The following is a 25,037-nucleotide window of genomic DNA, read 5'->3' as shown; positions in this document are numbered from 1 at the left end:
TCATATGATTGTTGGGCTTTTCTCTGTATGTATTATTGTAGGGTCTACCTTACAATATAAAGCACATTGAGGAGACTGTTTTTCTGATTTGTCACTGTATAAAAGACACTGAATTGAAAACTGCTGCTGCATGCAGAGTGGACTGCGGACCCATCCCATTTAAAGGTCACACCAAGGACACTGGACCAGTCAAATGTCACAACTTTGATTTCTCTTTAAGCCAACATGGTCACCATAACTACATATTTAAGGAAAAGCATTTCATTGTGAAGCTTGTTTGTTTTAACAAATTATATGCTGGGACATATTGCACTGGAGCAGGTAACTGATTACACAGTTAGAGGTTTGATCTGCAATAAGTACAATGAGAGGAAAACTGTTAAGCTCTTTATACAAGACTGAGATATTTTCATTTTGCATATAGCCACACTTCACTACACCTATGCGCACCTTGCATACAGCTGTATTGTAATAACATGTGAGTTCCCAGAATTAGAGTTATACTAAGTATTCAGCGTGATGTGAGACGCTGATGAGTCACGAGTATAGATCTGCACCATCTTTCTACTGACTGTCAGCTCCATGTCTTATTGTTAGTGTTGTCACAGAGCGACAGTGTTGAACAGACCTCATGGGGCCTGATCCACTGCTGACTGGCTTGATTATTCATCACGAAACAATCACATCATTGTTTGTCATTGTTTGTCATACTTTTCTTACTTTCAGTCAGATGATAGAGTTTAATTTTAAGTGATCTTCTGTCCATTGTGGGGGACAGTACTGATCAGAGACATTGATTGACCTACTTTCTGTATGAGGGCCTGCAGACTGATAGCTAATGCTAACTAGTTCTTTCCTTGTTGAATGTAGCAAGGTAGTCATGATAGAAATGAGGAGGAATGGTAACACAATTGTGATGAGTTATTGCTCTCTGCGAAAACATCCCATTCCAATATAATGCAGCTAACCCATGACAGTATTTATTGTTGTCAGAGTCATCACAGCGTGTCACAACAGCACAGACCTGTCAGATCAGCCCACAGCGTGTATATCCATGGAATGAAAACCATCTACTTCCTGGCTAATGCAGATAAAATATTTGAATGCATGCTTGTCAAGTGTTTGGCTCCGATGTCAGCTTGTTTGTATCACGTGTCCACAAAGTTTTAATAAATGAATGTGTCCTTACACATGAGCAAACTGATGTTAACTAGGCTTAATTTCAGTTGATAAAAGGCACATAAAACTATTTCCTTCACCGTAGAAAGAGAACTAGAACTTCAGTCTGATAGGCCACTTTTCACTTCCCAGTGTGTTCGTCAGTGTGTAATTTATGACAGATACATGAAGAGCAACATCAGCGAAATCAGAGAAAGATATGATAACTACAACACAACATTTTATGTGTTTATGTACATTAAAAAAACCACTTATGGATTATTCACTCCCAAGCAATCTTTAGCCAGGAGTGAAAGTCATTTTTGTGTTTTTCCTCCTTCATCTGTAAAGTTCTCACACAGCCACTGGCTCCTTACAACGATGGCGTACAGACTTGTGGAGTTTTTTTGAATAAACTGGATTCCCCCATAGTTTATCAAGCTTACAGATACTTGAGCCTCTGGCTACTGAGCAGGATTAGATAATATGTGCTACCCATAGATCATGTATGTTAGGGGACACATACAGACTGAACAGAAAGGATATTTCAAAATGGGAAATGGTTATATCCTCTTTCTTGTTAAAGGCATATCCTTTATGTATGGACTGGTTCTTATATAGTGCTTTTCTACTCTGAGCACTCAAAGCGCTTTATACAACTAATTCATTCAGCCATTCACATAAGCACGTTTTCTAGGTTGTTAAGTGCTCAGTATCTAACATTTATACACATTCACACTTCGATGGATGCATCGGAGAGCAACATGGGGTTAGTATCTTACCCAAGGATATTTGGCATGCCTGGGATCGAACCACCAACCTTCCAGTTAGTAGCTGACCTGCTCTACCACCTGAGCTGCAGCCATCCCGTAGCTGCTTGTTTAGACATTGGCAGTTCTCATAACACCTGATCTAACTTTTTACCTAAGTTTTATTGGCTTTAATCCATCAAGCTTTGTTCTGTTTGTTAAAAAAGCATCATGCTATTTAACTCAGGATGGATGCTCAGTCCTTATAGCTTCTGAATTCAAACTAAAGGCTGGATCGTATGACACGCAGAGTTAAAAATCAATAGAAAACAGCCAAGCATGAGCTGTGAGGTGTTCAGTGTTTGAAAGCCAAGTGCATCGTGCTGTTTATAGCATCAGCTGCACCTCTTCCCTGCCTGTAGGCAAACCGTAGTGGATTTAATCTGCAGTTTCAGTACCCATGAAACCAAAGCATCACAACAGATGTATGTGATACTGGTCATTAAATTCAGCTGGATGAGCCTTCTTTGGAGCAGGAATGATAACAAACATCAGGAACAGTGTGAGTATCTATGGACTGCTGTAATACGGGACACCAAGCTGCTGTCGGCTGCTCCGGTAACAGGCTGTCATAATCACCACTCAGTGATCAGGACTCCAGCTGGTGAAACCACCAGCCGAAGCCTAACCCACACTTTTGGAGTTATAGAAGTGTTCCTCTAAAATATCCATCTGTGGCTTCCTAGCTACACTCAAAAGCTGATTCAGTTCTCCTTGTACAGATCAAAGTGCTACACGATCAGGATTTAGGGAAATTTCCTTCCTATTGATGCATGATTTTCAGCATTTATTTTCAGTCTGTGCAGAAATGAATGATCTGTTATTGGTTTTACAGCCTCATTTATGTCAGAACAATGAAAAATATTCTGTCAGTACCACAAAACCAGCTCTCTGTGGGTCAGCGTTGTGCTTTGTCCACAGTTACTGTTTTGGTCTTACATTTGCAGCACTCTCCTATCCCGTGTTGAACATCCGAATCAGGCAGTGACAGGTGCAGCTTACAGTGGATAAAATCACCAAGAACAAAAACAGGTGCTATCAGAGTAGCTGGTGTTGAATACAGCGAGTTATTTGGTTTGCAGCTTTTGCTTCATTACCAAACGGAGGGACACAAACTGCATAAAACAAAATCTGCTTTTGCTTTGTGAACACAAAGCACATAAAACAGGAAACACGACACTGAGACAGACAAAAAGCTAAACTAAAGAGACGGGACTGACTGGGGAGACACAACTAAACAGAAGAACCAGCCAACCACAGGCAGACACAAGGAACAGACAGGGATCACAAACCTATAACAAACCTATAATCAACCAAAGCTATGCAAGGGCACCACATTAAACTCAAAAGCACAAAGGAACAAATGACCAAAGAACTATGAGCTCACTATACAGCTAGTCATAAAGCCTCTCTAAAAACTAAAGCAAATCATGAATTGCCAAAAAACCCCGGGGCCAAGGCCGAGGGAAACCCTGACGTTTGCACGGGACAGAAACCTCACTCTTCAAACGAAAAAATGAGCTTCTCTCACACGTTGACAGGAGAGAGTTTTACATTGATCGTGCCAATTTAATCGATTGTGTCAAAGGTCACCTCTTCTGTCGCCACAGTTACCCGCTGATCATCTATGGCTCACATCACCTGTTGGGGAGTAACGGAATACATGTACCGCCGTTACGTATTTAGAATACAAAATATGAGTAACTGTATTCCGTTACAGTTACCGTTTAAAAAGGTGGTATTCAGGATACAGTTACTTTGTTGAAATAAATGGATTACACGGCGGTACTTTCCTGTTTCATATTGTCGCGGGTCAGGACTGTTTGGGTTTGTTTGACAGCTACGCTCTGTTGTTCCAGGCGGCAGCGTTACGGTTGCCATGGTTACAGGGTGACGCTCTCTCTCTCGCTGTGTGTTTCCTGGGTGAGTGAGCGCCTTTTTGTTGGTGTTGTTGTTGTGCTAAGCTAAAAGGCAGAATGCTACAGACATGGCCCTAAAGAATGTAGCCTCATGGGCAGTGTAGTCCGTGCTGCAGGGAGAATGGACTACCATACACGTTATGTGTCTGTGAGCGAGGGAGGAAGAGAAAGGAAAAGTCCGAGCTGTCACGGAGCAAAAACGGGAGCTGGAAGCATGTAAATATAATAATAACCACTGCAGCCAAGAAGAGTGCCTGACGAGCCCATTTGTAAGTAAGCTATTAAGACTCGACTGTACACTGTGTTCGTGTTTTCCTCCGGAAAAAAAAATAAGTTCCGTTGGAGCAGCCTTTCAACGCCTCTCTCTGTCTCTCGCAACAAACTTGACCCAGACAGCAAAGTAAAGCTATTTTTCAGCTACGAGCCCGACACGAACCCGACGTATTAGCCAGAGGTCCCTTTACTACGGTTCGGAGCCGCGGACCTTCAGTAACAGTAATAAATCACAGCAATAGTACATTCACGTAGTTGTAAACAGCATGATAATATATTAAGTAATCCAAAGTATTCAGAATACGTTACTCTCATTGAGTAACGTAACATGTTACAGAATACATTTTGGGGCATGTATTCGGTATTCTGTAATGAAATACATTTTAAAAGTAACCTTCCCAACACTGCCTGTATATGCTGCATGCTGGTTTGGTCTTTTGAAGCGTTTTTAGCCACTTGGCCCCCATGTTAGCATATCGCATGTCATTTGCTTACAGTTAGAATTAAGCACCTTGAGGTGACTCTTGTTGTGAGTTGGTGCTATATACAGAAAATTGAATTGAAATTGATTGCAACACAAATATAACACAGCTTTGACGTGAGGTAAGATGAACCACTGGCTTCCATCTGTCTTTGCCCTTCAGTCTCCGTTTTACAGCAAATCCTTTATGTAGCTGCTTGTTTTAGACATTACCAGTTCTCATAACACCTGATCTAACTTAATCTTAACTAAGATTACTTACTTTGCCACTCTTCTCTGCTTATAGGTAGTGCCAGAGCTATAATAAATAAGGAAGCCACAGATCTCTAGTCACCATGCTAGATCTGGTGCCTTATGGATTATTATTGCATGCTTACAAAGAAGAGTTTTTGTTTTATGCAGCCGATGACGCGAGACAAGAGATGAGTGGCTGTTTTCTGCAACTGCTTCAACAGGCTCAGCTAATGCACCAATGCGTGCCGCTCACAAACATCAGCGTGAACATCAGTATGCTGCCACAACGTTGTATGCCAGCGATGACGAGAAGATTTACGAACTAAAGGCGTAGCTGCAGCTAGTGGCCGGAACAATAAAAACTGACCAGACTAAGGGGAAAAAATAGTCCCAGAGTACACTCTGCTCATTCAGTCAGTCCCATTTCCTGAACTTCCTGTTTTTAACAACTTTTTTTTGTTGTTCTGACTTGGACGAACCAACCAGATATCCTTCATCAGCTCAGTATTCTTCTCCACCTGCCTGGAATAGCCTTCGCTCCATGTTTTTAGCTAATAGAGTGAGCCACAGCTCAAGACGTTCACCAGTTTGCCTTCTCTGTCTCTGAAATCTTCTGTTGGATAGTCCCTTCTCCTCCAGGCTCTCACACCCACCAGCTTCTCATCAGATTGTAAACATGCACAGAGCTCTACAGCACACATATCAAAGATAACAAATGTGCTATATCAGGCCACTGATACACACATTCGAAAATAACTTACAGGGAATGTGAATTTGCATTCACAATCCCTGTTCTGTGGAAATGCTGCTCCAGCTTTAGCATGAACCCTGTGTTCCCCCTTCAGTAAACACTGGGCTGAATTTCACCGGAAGGAATCATGATGCTGTTTTTTTTTGTCGTTTGTCCATGCACGGCTGTTTGTCCTTTATGAACACAGCCCCAGGTTATTAGCTTGTGTAAGAAGAAAGCATTTCGCATAATGGTGCTACAAAAGAGCTACAGCACCGACAAAAAGGGGGGTGGCAGGAGCATGAGTGTCCTAATTAAAATCCATAATTATATTTACTTTCTTGTGTACAGAAAAGCAATATTTCCTCCTGAAGGTTTCACAAGATAAGGACATAAAACACGTGTGACTAGCTAGTCAGACGCACAGCACAAGTGAGCCGTCAAGCTGGACGCAGTCAGCAGAGCTGTGGAGGTGGCACCAATCTGCCCGTCTCTGTTTCACCATCGATCCTTTAAACAGAATAAGTTCATCTAATTATAGAACAGACACAGTTTATTCCAATTACTATTACTATCATCATCACAAGGAAAGCAGTGTCTAATGTCTGATTGTTATCAGCATCTGCTACATATGTGCAGGCCTTTCCTTCCAGCTGCTTCTGTATGTTTGCAGCTGCGTGGAGTGCACGGGCCTGACTTCCATGTGCAGTCACTGTCGTCACTGACTGCCATTGTCAGCATGTGGTTAGAAATACAAACACGACAGCAAGCCGTATTCTGTTTTATGCAAACACAGACACACACATCTGACATGTTCCTAACTGATGTAACACTGTTTTTGTCATCATGCAAAACAGCGCCAAGGTTTTGTTCTTCTCTGCAATTTTTACACCCTGCAAAACCATTTGATTATAATAAATGCAAATAATTTAGAGGTCTACATGTAACATAATTGCATCAGGCTATTCAACATGAAGCTACAGATTGAAAAATCGAAGGTAAAGGGAATGCTAGGCTGAGGCTTCGTATGATGCAGCAGCACTACTTTAATAGCTGTGAGGCACCGAACGTCAGCATGAACAGTGTTCAGTCTATACTGCCACAGAGACACTAAAAACAACAACATAACAACAGATGCTTTGGACAAACACATTTTAATCAATAGCACCAAAAATGAAACACGCTGCCTCTCGAGCTCGAATCGCTGAAGCCTTTCAGGAGCTGTAGCTGCATACTGTATCCGATCGTTCCTGCTTCATGTAGAGTTCATTCATGTCACACACTTGTGTTACAGCTAATGGAATTCCGGCTGACCTCGAATTTTATGTAGATTATCTCACAGCATGAAGTATACACGCAGCAACACACACTTTTGTAGGCAACAGATACAGATGATCCTTACATAACTCGTCTGAGTCAGGAGAGCTGAAAGCCAGGCCAGCCCGCCCCACCCCCATACACACAATCCCATGTGGATTACAGACCATACTAAATTATGCTGAGATTATGCCTCATGGTGGCAGTGACATAAGAAACCAGCTGATGAATAGTTCCACTGAGAACTTCAGTGCAGTGATGGAGAACATCAAAGCTTTTCTCTGAAGTGTTACACCTGAATTCAGACAGTGCTGAGGACCTCAGGCAGATTCAACAGGGAACACAAGGAAATCTGAAGGAAGACAGGTGGGTGTTTGTCATGATTTAGTTCAGTTTATCAATCACCTATAACATGAAAGACCAGCAGAGCTGCTAGAAATGCCATGTTTCAGGTGTAATACTGCCTGCAGATGGTGTTTGTACAGTACACTGAGGCTTGCTGAGGGTTACTGTCCTCTCGGCTCCTGTGGAGTACGGCTAACACGTCTGGTAAAGGTTTCAGATCCCATGTGAGTTAACAATGCTCTACCGTCTATTAATAGCAGGAGTAAAGTGCAGCACAGCATCATACATCCAACCACACATGCAGGTGTAGCCTGAACAGAAGCTGCATCCACAGCCACAGGTTCAGTCAGCACAGCCAGGCAGAGCAGCTGCAGCTGTGCTCAAAGCCACTCCATATGCATGTCCCACTTCTTTCTTTTGAAAAGAGTAAGAAGCACATCATTCATCGGGTACATCTCTAATCCTACAAGACAAACAAAAACCTTCTTACTAAGCAGACAATCACTGTAAATAAAAAGAGAGGAGAGAAAAAAGAATCAGGAGAAACAGCAGAAATGAAACAGGCTTTAATAGTACTTTAATCATTCCTATTTGCAGTCCTGCTCAAAATACATCAGCAGCAAGTCCGTCAATAGCTGAAGGAAGTTGGAGAGCATTCATATCTGACAGCAGAGCCAGAGCTCATGAGAAAAACAAACGCCTGCCACCGTCTCAGATCATCGCTCCATATTAGCTTTGGGGTCACCGGCAACAGGCTGCAATGGCACATGAACTGAGAATCATATCAGGAAAATTAGGTCAGACATGTCTGCAGTCAGCTTTTCACGCGTGTAGCTCACAGCATGCCCCACTATTTATTATCAGGCTGTGGTGCTGCAGAGAGCATGAAGGAGGCAGCACACGCGACTTCCATTCACTGTGCATTATCATGACACTGACTGATGTAAAAATACTTTCACTTCCTGTATTTGAAGATCTGACTTTGTTCTCCTCACCCACACCTGCTCAGTGCATCTCGGGCACGTGGAGCGCTTGCCGTTTATCCTCCCCGACACGACCCTGAGTACAAGCGGCATGTGTCAGCGATGCCAGCCTGATCGGGAGGTGGAAAAACTGAAACACATCCTGAGACCAGTGAAACACTGGACACCAGCTCAGCGCTTAATAAAAGTGCACGTTTTTAACCTCAGTAGTGACAGGAGAGCTGGTAAAGGGAGTGCTGGAGACGAGGACCAATAATCAAATTAAAGACAAACAGATCGTAACTACAGTTTCTAAGGCAACAGACCTTATTTCATTGATGAGAAAACAAAAAGGACAATCCAGTTTATAGTGACAGCCCAGTGTGGTGCCATTTCTGTAAATACAGAGAAGGATCAGATGGTAAAATGGATTTTAGATTACAAGCTTCACTTATTACTTTCCTATTGTTGCTCCTTTTCAGGAGACCAATCACATTAGCTGTGTTAGAGGGCGTCACCCTGGTAACCCAGGAAATGGATTCAAACATTGATCCTAAACACAGAAAGTTAAACTAATGGAGCCCTTACGGTCACCTTTCTCCCACTGTGAACAGGCTGAGTGACTGAATGAGGCGTACATACATACACAGCAGTCCACCTACACCTACAGTAGCGCTCTCCAAACCAATCAACTCATCAGTTTTACTGCTTATCTTTTTGATTCCTCCAACTTTTCAAGCCAGTTTGTAAACACGCCTGTTATGTCTGTAAATCTTTTATTTAAAGCACTTGCTGGAAGCATATTTTGTATGCTTCACAGATATGAAAACGTCTTCTTTCAGCCTCCATAGTGTCCTCTTCTGTCACACCAGTCGGTGCATGTGCCAGTTTCGTATGCAGCAAAGTCGTGCACGTGCTTTTATTGTCTTAATAGTTTCAGTTGGGAAATCTGTTGGAGGTGGCTGTAGCTCCGAGGTACAACAGGTCATCTATTAATTGGAAGGTTGGTGGTTCCGTCTCGTTCAGCCATTCAGAGTGTGAATGTGTGTGAATGTTGGAAAGCACAGAAGAAAAGTGCTTATATGAATGGGTGAATGAGCCATGAAAGAACCAGTCCATTTACCTGATGATGGCTGCCATCACATCTATACTGAGAACACACCAGGTCATATTCATGGTCATAATCATCAGGATTTTTGCTACTGGTGAAAGTACAAGGAAGAGAATCACTAAGCTCACCTCAGTCTCTTACTCAGTGTGCACTACCACTGATTACATTGCACCTGATATTGCACCTTACAGCATATATAACTTCATCTATCTGTCTTAAGCTGGAACAGTGTTCATGTCAGTGTCAGGTGAAAGGAATCCTGACCACTTCACTGTGGGTAACAATTCACCTCCTGTTAAAGTGTAACTGTGCCGTTCCACAGCATGTCCCAGCACGCAGACAACATGAGGACTATCAGTGTTTCGTTGCCACTTTCACTCCTCTGGTCTGTTTGGAGACTTCCTACCTGTAAGACACCTGCTTCCTGAAGGTCAGCTGCACAAACTCTGCCTCCATCTGGGATACCGCCAGCTGCTGCTCAGCTCCCTTCAGCTCTTTCTGTTTGGGTACCTAAAATCAAAACACATCTGTTGTTTCCGATGAAAGCTTCCTGCCTCACACAGGCGCTGGCAGCCTGCAGCAGCGGCTCCTGTACGCGGTAAGTATGGAAGGAGAGCAGCACACACCTGAGAGACACCGGACTCCTGTGCGCTCCTGGAGTGTTCCAGCCCAGCAAGCACGTCCTCCTCCTCGGCCACGTCTTCCAGCTCGGGCCGCTCCGAGTCTCTCATCATCGCTGCGATCAGCGCGGCCTGCGTGCTTTTACCCGGATTAATGCTCCTGTCCTCGGCACGGTGTCGCTGATCCCGGTGCTGCTGCTGTGTTCCCAACGGTTTATTTTGGTGCGCGTTTACACGAAACTACAGTCCCATCCTCCACGCTGCGTGACACACTAACCCGGCGTGGACCGTAACTGTCCTTGAGACGCACACGATAAAAGTTGCGTGCGGCAGGTGAGAGCTGTCCTCCTGTCCCCTCCCGCACCGTCCACTCTCGCAACGTGTTGCCGGAAATCAGCTGTGAACGCTCGCATCCTCCCCCCACCCCCTCCCTCTCTCTCGCTCGCTCGCTCTCTATTGAATGACTTGTGATGAGGGCAAGAACTAAAACACGTCTCGTGTTTTATTATATCATTGATGGTGGTCCTTGGTTTTACGTAGTTCTGGGATTTAGAACAGCTAGTGTGTGTTAAGAGTTTGCTTTGAGCTTAGAGGGAGGCTGCGAGTGTTTGATTAGAGCACTGACTGTTTCTGCGCAGCTTCTAATGCTAGTAAATGAGTGGCCTTTCAGAGAGCATACACATGTTCAAAAACTCCGGGATTTCTGCACACACGTCAGGTCTGGTCTGGAAAATGTAGGTATTTTATTGGTTCGGGACATGGAAGTTTCAAATGGCTCTAGAGCGCCACCTATACAGGCAGTACTGCAAGTGCATAGTTTGACCTACATGAATTACATTTGGTACACACGTGCAACGACCAGTGTGTCCCAAACTTCACGTCCTTGATAGGAGTCTGACTTGGGAGACATGTATGCGCCAATATTAGGTCACACATATGGCGCCAAGTAGGTTCTAATCATCATCCAACCTCATGGAATTTGACTTGTTGCAAAAAATGTATTTTAAATCAATACATTTCATTGAGTCAACACTGAATTCTGTCACTGATTTTTGATCATTTTTGAAATAACAATAAGATAAAATTGTGTTGCTATTGAGGCTGTGTCTTAACTATGTTTGTTAACTCTATAATAAAATGACTATTCTTGGTGTTAGAGTGTTTCTCACACTGAAGTATTTTTCTCACGCATAAACTGTGATGCTTATTACCGTGAAACATGCTCATTTTAAAAGTGAGACTGAGCAATATATGGGACAGTTTGGTATCAACCTTGCAGAAACTAGTTATTAAAGGTAGCTTAACATTCTCGATCCTATCTGTTGGGAAGACTTGAGCAAGCATGTTAAATACCACAGATGTAAAGTTAGGGTTAAATGTCCACAGGTTAGACTAAGACATTGACTGGTTACAGTCTTCACTGAAAACCTCATCAGCTTTAACTGCATTCTTTATTTCAGTGCATTGTTCCCAGTTGCAAGCAGCCATATATGTTTAATTTTGTCTAAAATACAGGAATGTTTATATATATATATATATATATATATATATATATATATATATATATATATATATATATACATATACATACATATATATATATATATATATATATATATATATATATATATATATGTATATATATATATATATATATATATATATATATATATATATATATACATACATATATATATATATATATAGTTATATAGTTATTTATACTTATTAGAACTATATTGTTATATTTTGTAACTTTGAGATACATTGTGTTATTTAATTTAGTTTAGTGACTTACTGTTTAGGAGCAACTGTGAGCACATAATTTCCTCTGGGATCAATAAATAATTCAGATTCTGATTCAAGCCTAAAAAGGCTCCTAACACAAGGAATGAACCAGTATTCCCTGACTAATTGTGAGTGGTTGTTGGAGGATGATGGCAGTCACCAGGAAATGGTTTGCAACAATATTTTTTACAGTCTTTAATTTGAAAAACAAACAAACAAGAAACTAAACAGTTTTCGTCCAAAAAAAAAATCCTTATTCACAGTTATAGGTGTTTCATGTCATTTTATGTTAGACATGTTAATTCTGCTTTGGTAATTGTGTTGATATCTATTTAAAATAATAGGAAAATTCTGTGAAATGAAAAAAAAAATTAAAATGTGTAGCTGCCTGGGCTGGAGACCTGCCAATGAAAGCAGCCGTGCCTCTAGCACACTTATTCAGGTGATGGAGAGCAGAGTCAGTTATTTTCCCAGAGGGTCGTAATAATCAATGTCAGAACCACCAGAGTCCACGAGATCATTTTTATATTTCAACATATGAGATAATAATAATAATAATAATGGATACCTATTCATATATTAAAGTAATACTTTCTGACAGTGTATAAGTAAGAAAATATTCTGAAAGTCCAGTAGGGGGCAGCAGAACACACTATATTATTGAAGAGCCTTACCCTTACAATATAACTGTTGTAATGTGGTACTCTACGGATTAGATTAAATACTTGTGTCACACAGTGAGAGTGAGAAAACAATGTTCTCAGGTTGAAACATGGAAAATGTTAAAGACAAGAAGTTAATGTGCACTGTGTTTTTAAAGGTTTAATTTCATTTTTAAAGACCTGTCATCAAATCATTTTAATTGCTGTAAATGTTTTTATGTTTTTATGGAAAGAGAGTATGTAACTTAAATATCTATTAATCTAATTTTTAATATTTCTAATAATCCTTTCACCCGCTCCATGGTGTACAAAGATCCTGCGTGATGAACTGAAGATTTGAAATTTTGATCCATCAGTCCATAATAGCTTCTTCCAGTCTTCAGTAGTCCAGTGTCGGTGTTTCATGGCCCAGACAAGCCTCTTTGTCTTATTCTGACGTCTGGCTTTCTTGCTGCAACTCGTCCTGTCAAACCTGCAGCTTGAAGTTTTCTCTTCACAGCTGAAACTGAGACTTTCTCACTACGACCACTATGAAGCTGCTTGAAGCTGTTGTCCTGTGAGCCGCCATCACACAGCTGTTAACTCTCAGAAACCTGTCCTCTGATTCAGTCGTGTCTTTGGGTCTGCAGACCTCTTCCTGTCACAGTTTCTGAGCATTTGATGGTGAAGGAAACTGGACTCACTGACACCTTGACTTTCTTTGCAGTTTCTCTGTAGGACAGACCGACATTTATAAGTGTCATGATGGTCTGTCTCTCTTCCTTTGTTAATTGCCTTTTTCCCACCATGTTTGTAGCAACACATTACTTTCTGCAGTACAATACTGTTTGACTGATGCTCACAAGGGTACCACAGTGTGTTCAGCACTGCTTTTATGCAGACAGAGGGGGAAGTAATCCAGAAAAGTTGGAACAGCTGTAGGAATTAGTAGCAGCAGCTTTCAAGGCTTGATCAACCTCCATTGCTGCAGAACAATTTTAAATTGTTAACCTATGTTGTCCCTGAAAAAGGCCTTTTTGTATAATTCTGAAATGTACATTATTTTTCAGTTTTGGCTAACCTTACCTTTTTAACGTCTGGCAGTTCACCACTTACCTTTGTACCATTTAAGCTGTTCATTGGACTTGAATGACTTGAAGAACTGGAAAAATTGGGGCATTCTAAAACTCTTGACCAGTAGTGTATATGGCAGGTTGACTTTGGGATGCTTTTAACTAAATGTAAACATTTATGTTACCATTAGTGTTTGTCCTGATCAACCTACTTTATTTTCTTACGAAAAACTCTTGAATATGGGCACGAGTTGCCAGGTTGTGGACCAAAACAGCTTTTCAGAGCTGTGAAAACATGGAGAACACGGGCATTATCTGAACCATTGAAAAAACCCCTCAGAATGCTGACTTTGCTGAAATGCAGCCAGTGCAAGTACATCTGCATCCGGTAGCAACCCTGAACCCTAACAAGCTGCCTAAACTGCCCCCAAAACATCCCAACCCAGCTACCCAGCCCAGTTGCTCTTGGCCTGTGGGTGCATGGAGCGGCTAAGCCCCCGTGTTCGCTGGCCAAAGCCCTGTGGGATTAGACCCATTCAGGCAGCGGGAAGCCACTGGTGGAGAAACAACAGACATGGGAAGTGACCCTTAGCTATAAATTAGAATTCTAAAGCTATGCCTTACTGTGATAAAATGTATATTTCTGTGTAAAGGCTTCTGTCACAACACAACTTTATCTATTACAGTAGAACAATTCAAAGTGTGTGAGGACATTGGGACCAGACCCCTTTATGTTTTTAAGTCATTTGTATCTCTGTTTGTGTGAGTCTCACTTTCTTTCACTGTCGCTCTGCCAAAACTTCTCTTATGCTGCACAAGACGAGGCCTCTTGTTTATGAGCACTATGCTTGGTCCTTGAATATCACCTCGTGCAGAATAGACCCAGTATGAGTAACTTCATCTGCCATTTATATATAAGGCTCTGGAACATCGCAACAACACCACAAATGGTTTATTTGTATGAAACTACTTTATTTGTTATGCGCTGTACAAAACAGAAAGAAATTAGGTAAATCAAATCGCAAAAAAGAAAACTTACTGACCAGTCCTTTGAAAGTTAACCATCACTCGTGGTGCTGCATCATAATAACGCTGGTCTAGGACTGACCAATCCCGTGGTCTGGTCATTCAGTTAGCATTAGCCAAGAAGTTGGCTAATGTTAATCAACATGAGTAACCCAAACATGGCTGACAAAAAACTGAACTTAGTAATATACTTGTTATACTGCATAATTTAAACAGTTGAAATGCTTTTATCTCTGTCTTCAACACCAACACTGAGATATCAGATAGACCCATTGTCCTTTGGTCATTGTTGTCCAAGCTTTAGATGTTGGACAGGTTCTGTGGCTGCAAACATTCACCATGCTGACAGGTGCTTGTGTTGGTGCATCGCAGCCAAACATCTACACTTGGACAGACCAAACACGACCATATTTCCCCAGTCTTGGCTCATTTAAACTGGCTTCCAGTACGTTGTTGAATTGATTTTAAGATTTTATTGCTTGTTTTTAAATCTCTAACTGGATTAGCTCCATCATACTTCTCTGATCTGATAACTAATAATACTCCTAATAGAACTCTCGGGTCAGCTGATAAGTTGCTTCTGGTTGTCCCTAGAAACAGGCTAAAAAACAGAGGAGATCGGGCCTCTGCGATTGCTGCCCCCAAACTTTGGAACAGTCTGCCTCTTGAAATTAGGATCTCTCCAACACTTGACGTTTTTAAAACCCGTTTGAAAGCACATTTCTACTCTCTAGCTTTTAATTGTGACTGAGTTTTGTTTTGTTCTTTGTGTGTGTTCGATCTACTTTTTTACTATGTACAGCACTTTGGTCAACCTGTGTTGTTTTTAAATGTGCTTATTAATAAATTGATTGATTGTTCCACAGGGTTTTGCTGTGCTGCCATGTTCTTTATAGAAAGAAGAGGCTTTCTCCTAGAAGCCCTTCAAGCAAGCCATACTTGTTCAGTCCTTTTCTGATTGTACTCTTGTGAACTTTAACCTGCTAATTGAGGACTGTAGAGTATGACATGTAGCACTTGGTTTTTTGCAGTTTCTCTCAGTACTGATGGTCCGACCTTGGGATGAATTTGCAAGGCCTGCTGAGGTCCAGACCAGTTTTATTTCGCCCTCATTGTAAAATGCTGGAATTGAAAGAGGGCACACTTTCTTTTTCACATTTCTCTGTCAGCTGTTGTTCCATTGACTCTGGACTGCATTGTTACTAAATCTGCCCGTCATCCAAGCACACAGGCAGAACAATACCACAGCATTATGTCACTGACTGACTGACTGAACAGATATACGTGTATGTGTCTGATGCACTGTCACACAGGTGAAATCCCTCTGTGTCTTTAGTTGGCTTCCTGAGCTCATTGTCTCTCCCCTCCTCCTCTCCGTCTAGCACAGTTTGTTTTGGCAGCCCCGGGTGTCTGATGTGACTACCGCTGCGTCCCAGCAGGGACTGGACCTAGTGGTGCCCCCCCATCCTCAACCCTGATTCTGCTGACAGGGCCCAACCCACCATGCTGAGATAATGCCATTCCAGAGGGATCGTGGCTAAAGCCTCTCTTTCTGGCTCTCAGGTATATAAAGAGGAGGCAGCTGTAGAGAGGGGAGCAAAGCACTCTGAAAACATTCTTCAGTCACTGCTTTACCGCCATCGTTCTCCCATTCTTACCTCATCTCCATTTTTCATCTGCTGGATTCCCCACCAAGCCAAAGTAGACCAGACTGTCTTCAGTTGCTATGGATATTGCCATCCAGCACCCCTGGTTCAGACGTGCCCTGGGCTCCGTCTACCCTGCCAGACTCTTTGACCAGTTTTTTGGAGAGGGCATGTTTGATTACGACCTCTTCCCTTACGCCGCCTCCACCATCAGCCCCTATTACAGACAGTCACTCTTCCGCAACGTTTTGGATTTTTCCAACTCTGGGATCTCAGAGGTAACCGAAAAAATATGGATTTAGTCTCATATTCTGTGGTTATTAGAGGATAGACCGTGTACATCTCTTGTTTAATACATACTTGTATAAAAATCTGAATTTTGTTGGACTTGTTAGTCTTGAGTTTAGTTAGACTGAAAGCTAACATCTACTGTGCTCCATACAACGTAGAGTCAAGAAATGAAGTTGTTGACCTAAAGTTTTAGAAGTTAAGGTCAAGAGATGTTCTCTGTGTTTGTCTGTCTCCCTCAGGTGAGATCTGACAGGGATAAGTTCACAGTCTACTTGGACGTCAAGCACTTCTCTCCCGATGAGCTCTGTGTGAAAGTCACGGACGACTATGTGGAGATCCAGGGCAAGCATGGAGAAAGACAGGTAGTCCTCCTCTCTAAGTGATGCACACACCACGAGTGAGTGAGTTAGACTCATAGGACATAAAGGCTTCGTGAGGAATTTTCCAACACGAGTCAGATCACTGATCAGAGATGTAGCAACAAGCCATATGTACGTAACTAACCACGGTGGTTAGACATACAAACCTGTTTATGTTAGACTGTAAGAAAGCTCACTGTAATATGTAGGATAGGTAAAAAGATGTATTTGATCACATGAAGATGCCTTCAGTGTTGTTATGGGTTGAAAGTAGCCAGTAGGTGTGTAACTGGGTGTCCATGCCTCTAGCCTGGACATTATCATTTTATATAGTGTTATTAGTGGAAATGAAAAGAGGAAAAACAAGTCATGTTGGACTGAAAAGGCTAAATAGCCATATAACACACAATACTAACTTATCCTGGCTCACAACAACTCCACTCCAAATTCCAAGATGCCACTCAGTTTGTCACCCATCTTAATAGACCTGGGTTGGTCTCTTACTTTGAAGTCTGAAAACCTCAGCAGTTAGCAGGAAGCAGTGTGTGCTCGTGAGAGTGAACTGAGTGAAGCTTTCCCGGGACTGACAATGGCTTCATGGCAACAATACTGCTGTTTTTCAGGACGACCACGGTTACATCTCCCGTGAGTTTCATCGCCGTTACCGCCTCCCCTCTAGCGTTGACCAATCATCCATCACCTGCACCTTGTCAGCTGACGGTCTGCTGACTCTGACCGGACCAAAGGTCAGCGGGGGGAGCGAGTCTGGCCGCAGTGAGCGCAGTATCCCCGTGACTCGTGACGATAAGCCCAACGCTGCCGCCTCCTCCTAGAGGCCGAGTGCTGGTGGGTGACCCGGGGTACTGAAGGAGCTCAGCCCCGTGAATAACCAGCATCAACTGGGATGGACGACTCCGGAATTCTTCTTCCCCCCTTTCCTTAGAGGATATCTGTGTCTTCCCTGCTTCTCTTTCTATAGTTACTTCTTAACTCATTAGTATCATTGTTTAAAGTATAACAAAAATCGGCCCGCCAAGGCAGTCGAGCAAGAGGTGGCTGGAGTTTTTAAAGAGAGAAGTCATCTGGAGACATTCACATGGCCCAGCATGTTTCAGAGCAGTACTCTGACAGGCTGGCTTTAAGCTTGAAACAAAAATGTCTCGCATGTTCTGTACCACATATTAAAATCGCAGAGGAGCCCTGGTTTCTCCCATTCATGTTCTTCCTCTGAAGCCTTTGTCTCACATATATCCTGTACTGAAGTCTAAGCTTTGTTCAGTGGATATCTGCTCACTATTCAAGTCCATACTAAAGAAGCAATAAAGCTGTACAATTAACAAAATGCAACCCCTGTGTGGTTTTACTCCTTTTTCCCTTCTTCTTATCAGCTCAGACTTTGTTTTGATGAATCAGGAAGACAATAAACTCTTACTGTACAGAGAGAGTTTTCTATAAGATGCCTTTAGTCCATGGATACAGCACAGTGTGTGCAGCGTGGGGGTGACTGCACAGAAAACAGATCAGTGCAGTTCAGTCCTCTGAGACATGTGCTTCTGATGTACTGACATGACACAGACACACTGCACTGTAAACATCATCTTTACTAGGACAGGTTTAACAATGCAGATCTACATGCATTTTAAGCACTAACAATGCACAGTAGTGTGAACATATATAGAAGCTGAACAGTGAACAATGCAGTGAGAAAGGCTCTTCTTTCACTTCAATTCCTCCCTCATCACACACGGCTCTGTTTACAGGCCCGGCCCTGGAAACACACACCGTGTCACAGTCTGTGCTCAGAAAGGTCAGGGATGAATCTCAAGGTAATGTGAGGAAGGGACGAGTTTCTACATTTGCATGCAGTGCACAATCACACTCAACACCAGCTTTAGACTTTAGATCTGCCCGTGTGAGACATCAGTGCAGTTGCTTCTCTATTCAGCAAAACAGAGACTAACAGCCCAAACCTAAAACACACTGCTTTCACTAACTGTCATGTGATAAATTACCAGGTGTGAAGAAAAGTAGCAGTGAAAGACTCAGATGCTAACAAAAGAAACAAAATAGGTGAAGTTAACCTGAACACATACCAAGTCCTCATTTCTGTTCTAACAGAGTTAGTGTGGTAAACACAATGGCGGCAAGAGCAGGGAAGCACAGGGTTCATCATACTATGGTACCTGTTGGAGGGCCTGAAGGTCCTCCAAGGTCTGCAGAGCAGTCAGTCTCAGGCTTGGCTGCATGCTGGCAGCGAGCCTGCTGACGCGATCACAGAGGTCTGGATCCAGTAGCGAGGAGCCCAACAGGAGCAACACATCGTCCTCTAACAACATGGACTGCAGGAGACGCAGGGAGTGGAGACACACCTCCCAGTGTCCGTCTACAGACACACAAATTAGATCCTGGAATACACAGTCTGTGACACTGACAGTTTCCCATCAACACTAACAGTTTATTAAATTAACTATATCAGTGTCATTGAAGGTTAGACTTGAGACGGGTTGTAGGCTAGAGCTAGAGCACAGTATCTGTACAGTATCTGTGAGTGATGTACAGATACTGGTTTTGTTGTAGCATGCAGTAGCTTACCATCAAGCAGGTTCCAGATGAGAGGGAGGATTCCTTGGTTCTCACTCAGGTACTTCAGTCCTTTGAGACTGATGCTCACGTTATAGAGCGCCATCAGCATCAACCTGCAGCAAAGCATCACCATAGTCCGTTTCAGTGAAACAGCAGTCCACACTGCAGAGAAACACTGACATCTAGTGCCCACAACATCTCAACACATTCAGATCCCTTTTAAGAGCTTTTAAAAAGGAAGTTTAATAAAATTCCAGTCAGTAAGTGGTGGTTGGTTGGTCAGTTAGCACTGTGAAATTCTATGATGTTCGTCAAGTTTGTAGGTTTTATTGTGGTCGTATGAGCTCTGCACGCTGTTGCAATTACAGGTTTTTCCTTATAAGGCCCCTTTTTCGAATTTTACTAACACACATACCACACACGAACATTACAAACTCTTGGTCACTATAATAATAATAATAATAATAATAACTTTATTTATAAAGCGCTTTCAAACTAAGTGCTGTACAGCTATTTGAAACTAAAAAGATGAATAAATAAAAGCGATAAATAGCAGTACAAATAAAAACACAATACAAGTTAAAAACAGTAAGAATTAAGAATTAAGACATGTAAGATAGGGTGAACAAATGTGTCTTCAACTTAGTTTTAAAAACCTCCACAGAGCATGCCTGCCTAATATCTTGAGGGAGGCTGTTCCACAAGAACGGGGCATGAAAAGAAAAAGCTCGCTCTCCAACTGTCTTTTTTCTGGCTCTAGGAACCTTTAGAAAGCCAGAGTCCTGAGATCGTAGAGCACGGGATGGAACATAAAGGTGTAAAAGGTCAGAGAGGTATGAAGGTGCCAATCCATTTAAAGCCTTGTAGGTGAGCAGCAGGACCTTAAAATCTGCTTGAACCTGACAAGGTAGCCAATGAAGAGATCTCAGTACAGGGGTAATGTGCTCAAATTCCCAGTTCTTGTTAAAATGCGAGCAGCTGCATTTTGCACCATCTGTAGACCTCTGAAACTTTTCTTTGGAAGCCCAGAAAGAAGAGCATTACAATAATCAATACGTGAAGACACAAATACATGGACAAGAACCTCTGCAGTGTCACTTGACAAAACTTGTCTGATTTTGGCTATGATCACTTTAACTTTCTACTAATATGTCAATGAAAACAGAATTCATCTGCATCTTTCTATCCACTTGCTGCTGATGATCAGGGTACAGCCAGCATGGGCAACAGTGTGAGCAGACATGCCCAAACCTCCATCTCCCACGGAACATCCTTCAGCTCTTATCATAGGACACCAAGGCGTTCCCAACTGAGAGACATCCCAGCTGGACATCTCTTACATATCTCACATATGAAGGGTACCAGTGAGGTAACAGTAATAAAATGTTAGAATTTCAATGCTAGAAGGAAGCTTAGGAAACAAGGAGAGACATCAAAACACAGAACAAGTTTTTAGACACGCCTTTGTATCAGTTTGAAAACCTTATATTACGTCATTCTAGAGTCATTGCATTCACAAAGTGTCCGTGCTGCCCAGCAGGGTGACAACAATAGCCCATCAGCCTTTTATAGCTGAGGGATAAAAATTATGACAAAGGAGGCACAAAACCTGCAGCCCAAATTCTTCTACAAACTATTACATGAATTCTATATTGTACAGAATGAGAAGCCAATAGTCACTCATAATTACAGCAGCTGGAACTGCATTTTCACCTGGACCTACAGAAACCAGATTCCAGCCGCTATCAGCTTTTTAATAAACATTGTTGACCATTACTTGTTATAAATGGGATCATTCATCTTGGTGAACTTAGATAAGGCAAATAAACCAAAGTTACAACTGATGAGTATATAATTATACTATATTGATGTTTATACCAGAGAAGATCTTAAAATGGAGTGAGTACGTTTAGCTCATAGCATTATCGTTAACTGTCACACTACAAAATCTAACTCAAATTCAAAGTCCAAACTTCTGTGAACACTCTTTAAATGGAGAGTCCTCTTCACGCACTGAGGTTAATTATGGAGTTCCACAGGGTTCAGTGCTAGGACCAATTCTGTTTACATTATACATGCTTCCCTTAGGCAGCATCATTAGAAGACATAGCATACATTTTCACTGCTATGCAGATGACACACAGCTCTATCTGTCCATGAAGCCAGGTAACACACACCAATGAGTTAAACTGCAGGAATGTCTTAAAGACATAAAGACCTGGATGGCCGCTAACTTTCTGCTTCTTAATTCAGATCAAACTGAGGTTATTGTACTCGGCCCTGAAAATCTTAGAAATATGGTATCTAACCAGATCCTTACTCTGGATGGCATTACCTTGGCCTCCAGTAACACTGTGAGGAACCTTGGAGTCATTTTTGACCAGGACATGTCCTTCAATGCACATATTAAACAAATATGTAAGACTGCTTTCTTCCATTTGTGCAACATCTCTAAAATTAGAAATATCCTGTCTCAGAGTGACGCTGAAAAACTAGTTCATGCATTTATTACTTCCATTTATTACTACTGTAATTCATTATTATCAGGAAGTCCTAAAAACTCCCTGAAAAGCCTTCAGTTAATCCAAAATGCTGCAGCAAGAGTCCTGACAGGGACTAGAAAGATGGTAAATGGACTGATTCTTATATAGCGCTTTTCCACTCTCCCGGAGTACTCAAAGCGCTCTATACAACATGCCACATTCACTCAATCTCCCAACTGCCCACACTGACTCTAAACTGAGTGCTTTTATAACAAAATTCACACTGCAATGGATGCATCGGAGAGCAACTTGGGGTTGGTATCTTGCCCAAGGATACTTGGCATGCAGACTGGAGGAGGCAGGGATCGAACCACCAACGTTCCGATCAGTAGGTGACCTGCTCTACCTCCTGAGCTACAGCCACCCCGAGAGACAGAGCAGATTTCTCCTGTATCGGCTTCCCTTCATTGGCTTCCTGTTAAATCCAGAATTCAAAATCCTGCTCCTCACATACAAGGTCTTAAATAATCAGGCGCCATCTTATCTTAATGACCTTGTAGTACCATATCACCCTATTAGAGCACTTCGCTCTCACACTGCAGGCTTACTTGTTGTTCCTAGAGTATTTAAAAGTAGAATGGGAGGCAGAGCCTTCAGTTTTCAGGCCCCTCTTCTGTGGAACCAGCTTCCAGCTAAGATTTAGGCTCGATCAGGTGACACTGAATCCCTGAGGCTGGTGGGGATTCCCATTATGTACTAAGTATTTCTTCTTCACTCACTATGTGTTAATAGACCTCTCTGCATTGAATCATACTTGTTATTAATCTCTGTCTCTCTTCCACAGCATGTCTGTATCCTGTCTTCCTTCTCTCACACCAACCAATCACAGCAGATGGCCCCGCCCCTCCCTGAGCCTGGTTCTGCCGGAGGTTTCTTCCTGTTAAAAGGGAGTTTTTCCTTCCCACTGTTGCCAAAGTGCTTGCTCATAGGGGGTCATTTGATTGTTGGGGTTTTCTCTGTATGTATTATAGTAGGGTATAATATATAATAATATTAGATTATATAATATAAATATATAAAGCACCTTGAGGCAACCCTTGTTGTTATTTAGCACTGTATAAACAAAACTGAATTGAAAATTTAATTGAATTTAATCTGAACCGCTAAAGTGCTCCTAGTGATGCTTACAAAGGAGTGCAGCATAGTGGAAACACACCCTGTCACAGGCTAACTAAAAATGTGTGGCTGCCATCAAATGAAAAGTCTGCACAAGCCTAGTCTTAAAAAGACCCGGGATGTTTTCTTTTTACTGTTTCATTCTAATAAAGTGTTTCAATGGTGTGGAACTGACTCTGTTCTGTTTTCACTTACATTTCACACAGTGTGCAGACTTTTTGAAAACTATGTTGTGAATAAAGTCAGCACAGCTGACCAACACTGAGGCTCACTGATGGTTTCAAATTAAAATATATATTACTGAATGAAAAATGTAGGAATTTTACTTTGCAAATGACTGCTTTAGAGGAAAGTAAAAGTAGGTTTGATCCCGTTATGATTCATGGATCAGATGATCCGACGCAAACATTGTGTCACATTCTTGTTAACTCTCTATTCGATCCTGATACATATTAATGACAAAGAGGTTGATCCACATACACTTTCAGTCTGGGGAAGACACCAGGCTTCATCAACTTGAGAAGTTTCATCAAAGTGTCCAGCAAGACATGCGCTGAGCTTGACAGGAAGTCCCGCCCCTGCGTTACTGCTGCTACATCTGATTGATAAGAAACAAAGTACAGTCAGCTGACAAGTCGAGCAGTTATTCGTGTTCATGGAGGTTCTAAGAAAATGTGCTTCGACACATCCTTTCTGACTACTAGAAGCTTCAGACTCACTAGTAATGGTCCCAGCCACTGCCAACACAAACTGATGCTCGTGGGAGTTGTAGTCCTCAGTTTGAGTTTTCTCCTCTTCATCCAAAGACGTGACAAAGCTCTCTAGAGTCTGAGCAGCTACAGCAAGGAAGGCCTGCAGCTTCCCCTGAAGTGGGCACACGCACACACACACACACACACACACACACAATCCAGCAGCATTAACATCTGCTGTTACAAATACTGTTAGATCATGTCTCAGTGACCAACAAAACATGGAACCAAGTTAATTTGGAGAGAGAAGAGAAGGAGCAGAGAGGATGCTCTTTTGTTTGCACTGCATAAAATTATCATTATGTGGAACAACCAAAATATATGAAGCCATGTTTCTTTCGCATCAAACACTTTAAACAACATATTTTAATGTTACAGCTAAAGATGTACAACACAGTCGTCAGAAGGTCATTTTGTAATTATACTGTGTGTTGGTTTGATCAAGCAAGTCAAACTAATTATTGTGCATACTGGGATACGTTTGTTACTGTGGAAATGATTTTTGATTTTTCAAAGGCAGATATTTATTCCGGCTGCAGCCCATTCCAAAAGATTTGTGTCTCCTCCTGGGATTGAACTGGGATCTGATGTTAATGTATTGAATACTGTTTCATTTTCAGTTGTGGTTGCACTTTATACAAACACTACTGACCACTAACATGTATCCCTGTAGCCCTATTTGGGGGGGTTTGTTACAGGAAAACAAGTCCAAATCCACACACAAAAACAGAAAAGACTGAAGATGACTCACATCAGCCAGCCAAAGTGAGACGGTGTCCTCCTTGGCAGAGCAGCTCCACAGCAGACTGCAGGCAGCAGATCCCAGACCAGAGCAGAAGTCTGCCTGCTGCTGCAGCTCCACTCTGCTCTGCCACAGTTGCTCACGTAACAGCAGCTTTTCCTGAACATCCATTCACGTGGATTCAGTGCAGTGTCACATACAACAAGTAATAAATAACAGCATGGCTTAAAGCAAGACAAGCCCAAATTCATCAACCAAGTCCAGTTTCCTTAGTGGGATACCAGAAATATTTTTCATGTTATTGTTATGAGTCCATTTTCAGGTCTGACTGTCCCTCTCACCTCTTTCTCTTTTTGACACTCAGTTTGCACAGCATCCAGTCGAGACTGCAGGTGCAGACACTCCTGCCTCATCTGCTCCTTCACAATGTGCTCCTTCACTAAACACACACACAGTTTGAGAGCAGATATTCTTATGTAATGTTTCTAACACTAGTTTTGCACAACATGAAACTTTGT

General features: G+C 42.1%; 3 protein-coding genes across 7 annotated transcripts in view; 1 reads left to right on the top strand and 2 right to left on the bottom strand.

Annotated features, from left to right (window-relative positions):
* The window catches only part of LOC134621067 (diacylglycerol kinase zeta-like), a 91,529-nt gene extending 81,193 nt beyond the window's left edge, over nucleotides 1–10,336 (bottom strand). Inside the window, exons 1-2 of the mRNA XM_063467486.1 lie at nucleotides 9,966–10,336; nucleotides 9,746–9,849 (exon numbers count right to left, since the gene is read on the bottom strand). Of these exons, the coding sequence (XP_063323556.1) occupies nucleotides 9,746–9,849; nucleotides 9,966–10,073 (212 nt within the window). The 5' untranslated portion in view covers nucleotides 10,074–10,336. The remainder of the gene's footprint in view (nucleotides 1–9,745; nucleotides 9,850–9,965) is intronic.
* On the top strand, nucleotides 7,118–18,103 carry cryaa (crystallin, alpha A). 5 transcript variants are annotated; one of them, XM_063467488.1, is made up of 5 exons: nucleotides 7,118–7,287; nucleotides 15,875–16,050; nucleotides 16,184–16,411; nucleotides 16,664–16,786; nucleotides 17,407–18,103. In XM_063467488.1, the coding sequence occupies exons 3-5, from the start codon at nucleotides 16,214–16,216 to the stop codon at nucleotides 17,614–17,616; spliced, it is 531 nt and encodes a 176-aa protein (XP_063323558.1). In that variant the 5' UTR covers nucleotides 7,118–7,287; nucleotides 15,875–16,050; nucleotides 16,184–16,213; the 3' UTR covers nucleotides 17,617–18,103. The 5 variants fall into 5 exon arrangements, with proteins under 5 accessions (XP_063323558.1, XP_063323557.1, XP_063323562.1 ...); XM_063467487.1 differs by having other exon boundaries at nucleotides 15,870–16,050; XM_063467492.1 differs by lacking the exon at nucleotides 7,118–7,287 and adding an exon at nucleotides 9,856–9,937.
* A 142-nt stretch (nucleotides 18,104–18,245) lies between these two features.
* On the bottom strand, nucleotides 18,246–24,690 carry hsf2bp (heat shock transcription factor 2 binding protein). Its single transcript, XM_063467566.1, has 6 exons — nucleotides 24,529–24,690; nucleotides 23,745–23,889; nucleotides 23,506–23,623; nucleotides 19,376–19,479; nucleotides 18,967–19,166; nucleotides 18,246–18,287 (listed from the first exon to the last, which is right to left on the bottom strand). The coding sequence occupies exons 1-6, from the start codon at nucleotides 24,688–24,690 to the stop codon at nucleotides 18,246–18,248; spliced, it is 771 nt and encodes a 256-aa protein (XP_063323636.1).
* Between the last annotated feature and the right edge of the window lie 347 nt (nucleotides 24,691–25,037).

This window comes from Pelmatolapia mariae, linkage group LG23 (genome assembly GCF_036321145.2).
Source record: "Pelmatolapia mariae isolate MD_Pm_ZW linkage group LG23, Pm_UMD_F_2, whole genome shotgun sequence".
Taxonomy (NCBI): Eukaryota; Metazoa; Chordata; class Actinopteri; order Cichliformes; family Cichlidae; genus Pelmatolapia; species Pelmatolapia mariae.
The sequence above is the reverse complement of the archived record's forward strand: the minus strand, read 5'-3'. Positions and strand labels throughout refer to the sequence as shown.

Coding starts and splice junctions, on each gene's coding strand:
- cryaa (XM_063467488.1), top strand. CDS start 16,214: ATGGATATTGCCATCCAGCACCCCTGGTTCAGACGTGCCCTGGGCTCC. Junction 16,412..16,663: donor CCAACTCTGGGATCTCAGAG/GTAACCGAAAAA, acceptor TGTCTCCCTCAG/GTGAGATCTGACAGGGATAA. Junction 16,787..17,406: donor GCAAGCATGGAGAAAGACAG/GTAGTCCTCCTC, acceptor GCTGTTTTTCAG/GACGACCACGGTTACATCTC.
- hsf2bp (XM_063467566.1), bottom strand. CDS start 24,690: ATGGATGTTCAGGAAAAGCTGCTGTTACGTGAGCAACTGTGGCAGAGC. Junction 19,480..23,505: donor GTCTTCCCCAGACTGAAAGT/GTATGTGGATCA, acceptor GCTTTGCTGCAG/GTTGATGCTGATGGCGCTCT. Junction 18,288..18,966: donor ACCTTCAGGCCCTCCAACAG/GTACCATAGTAT, acceptor TTTTCTGTGCAG/TCACCCCCACGCTGCACACA.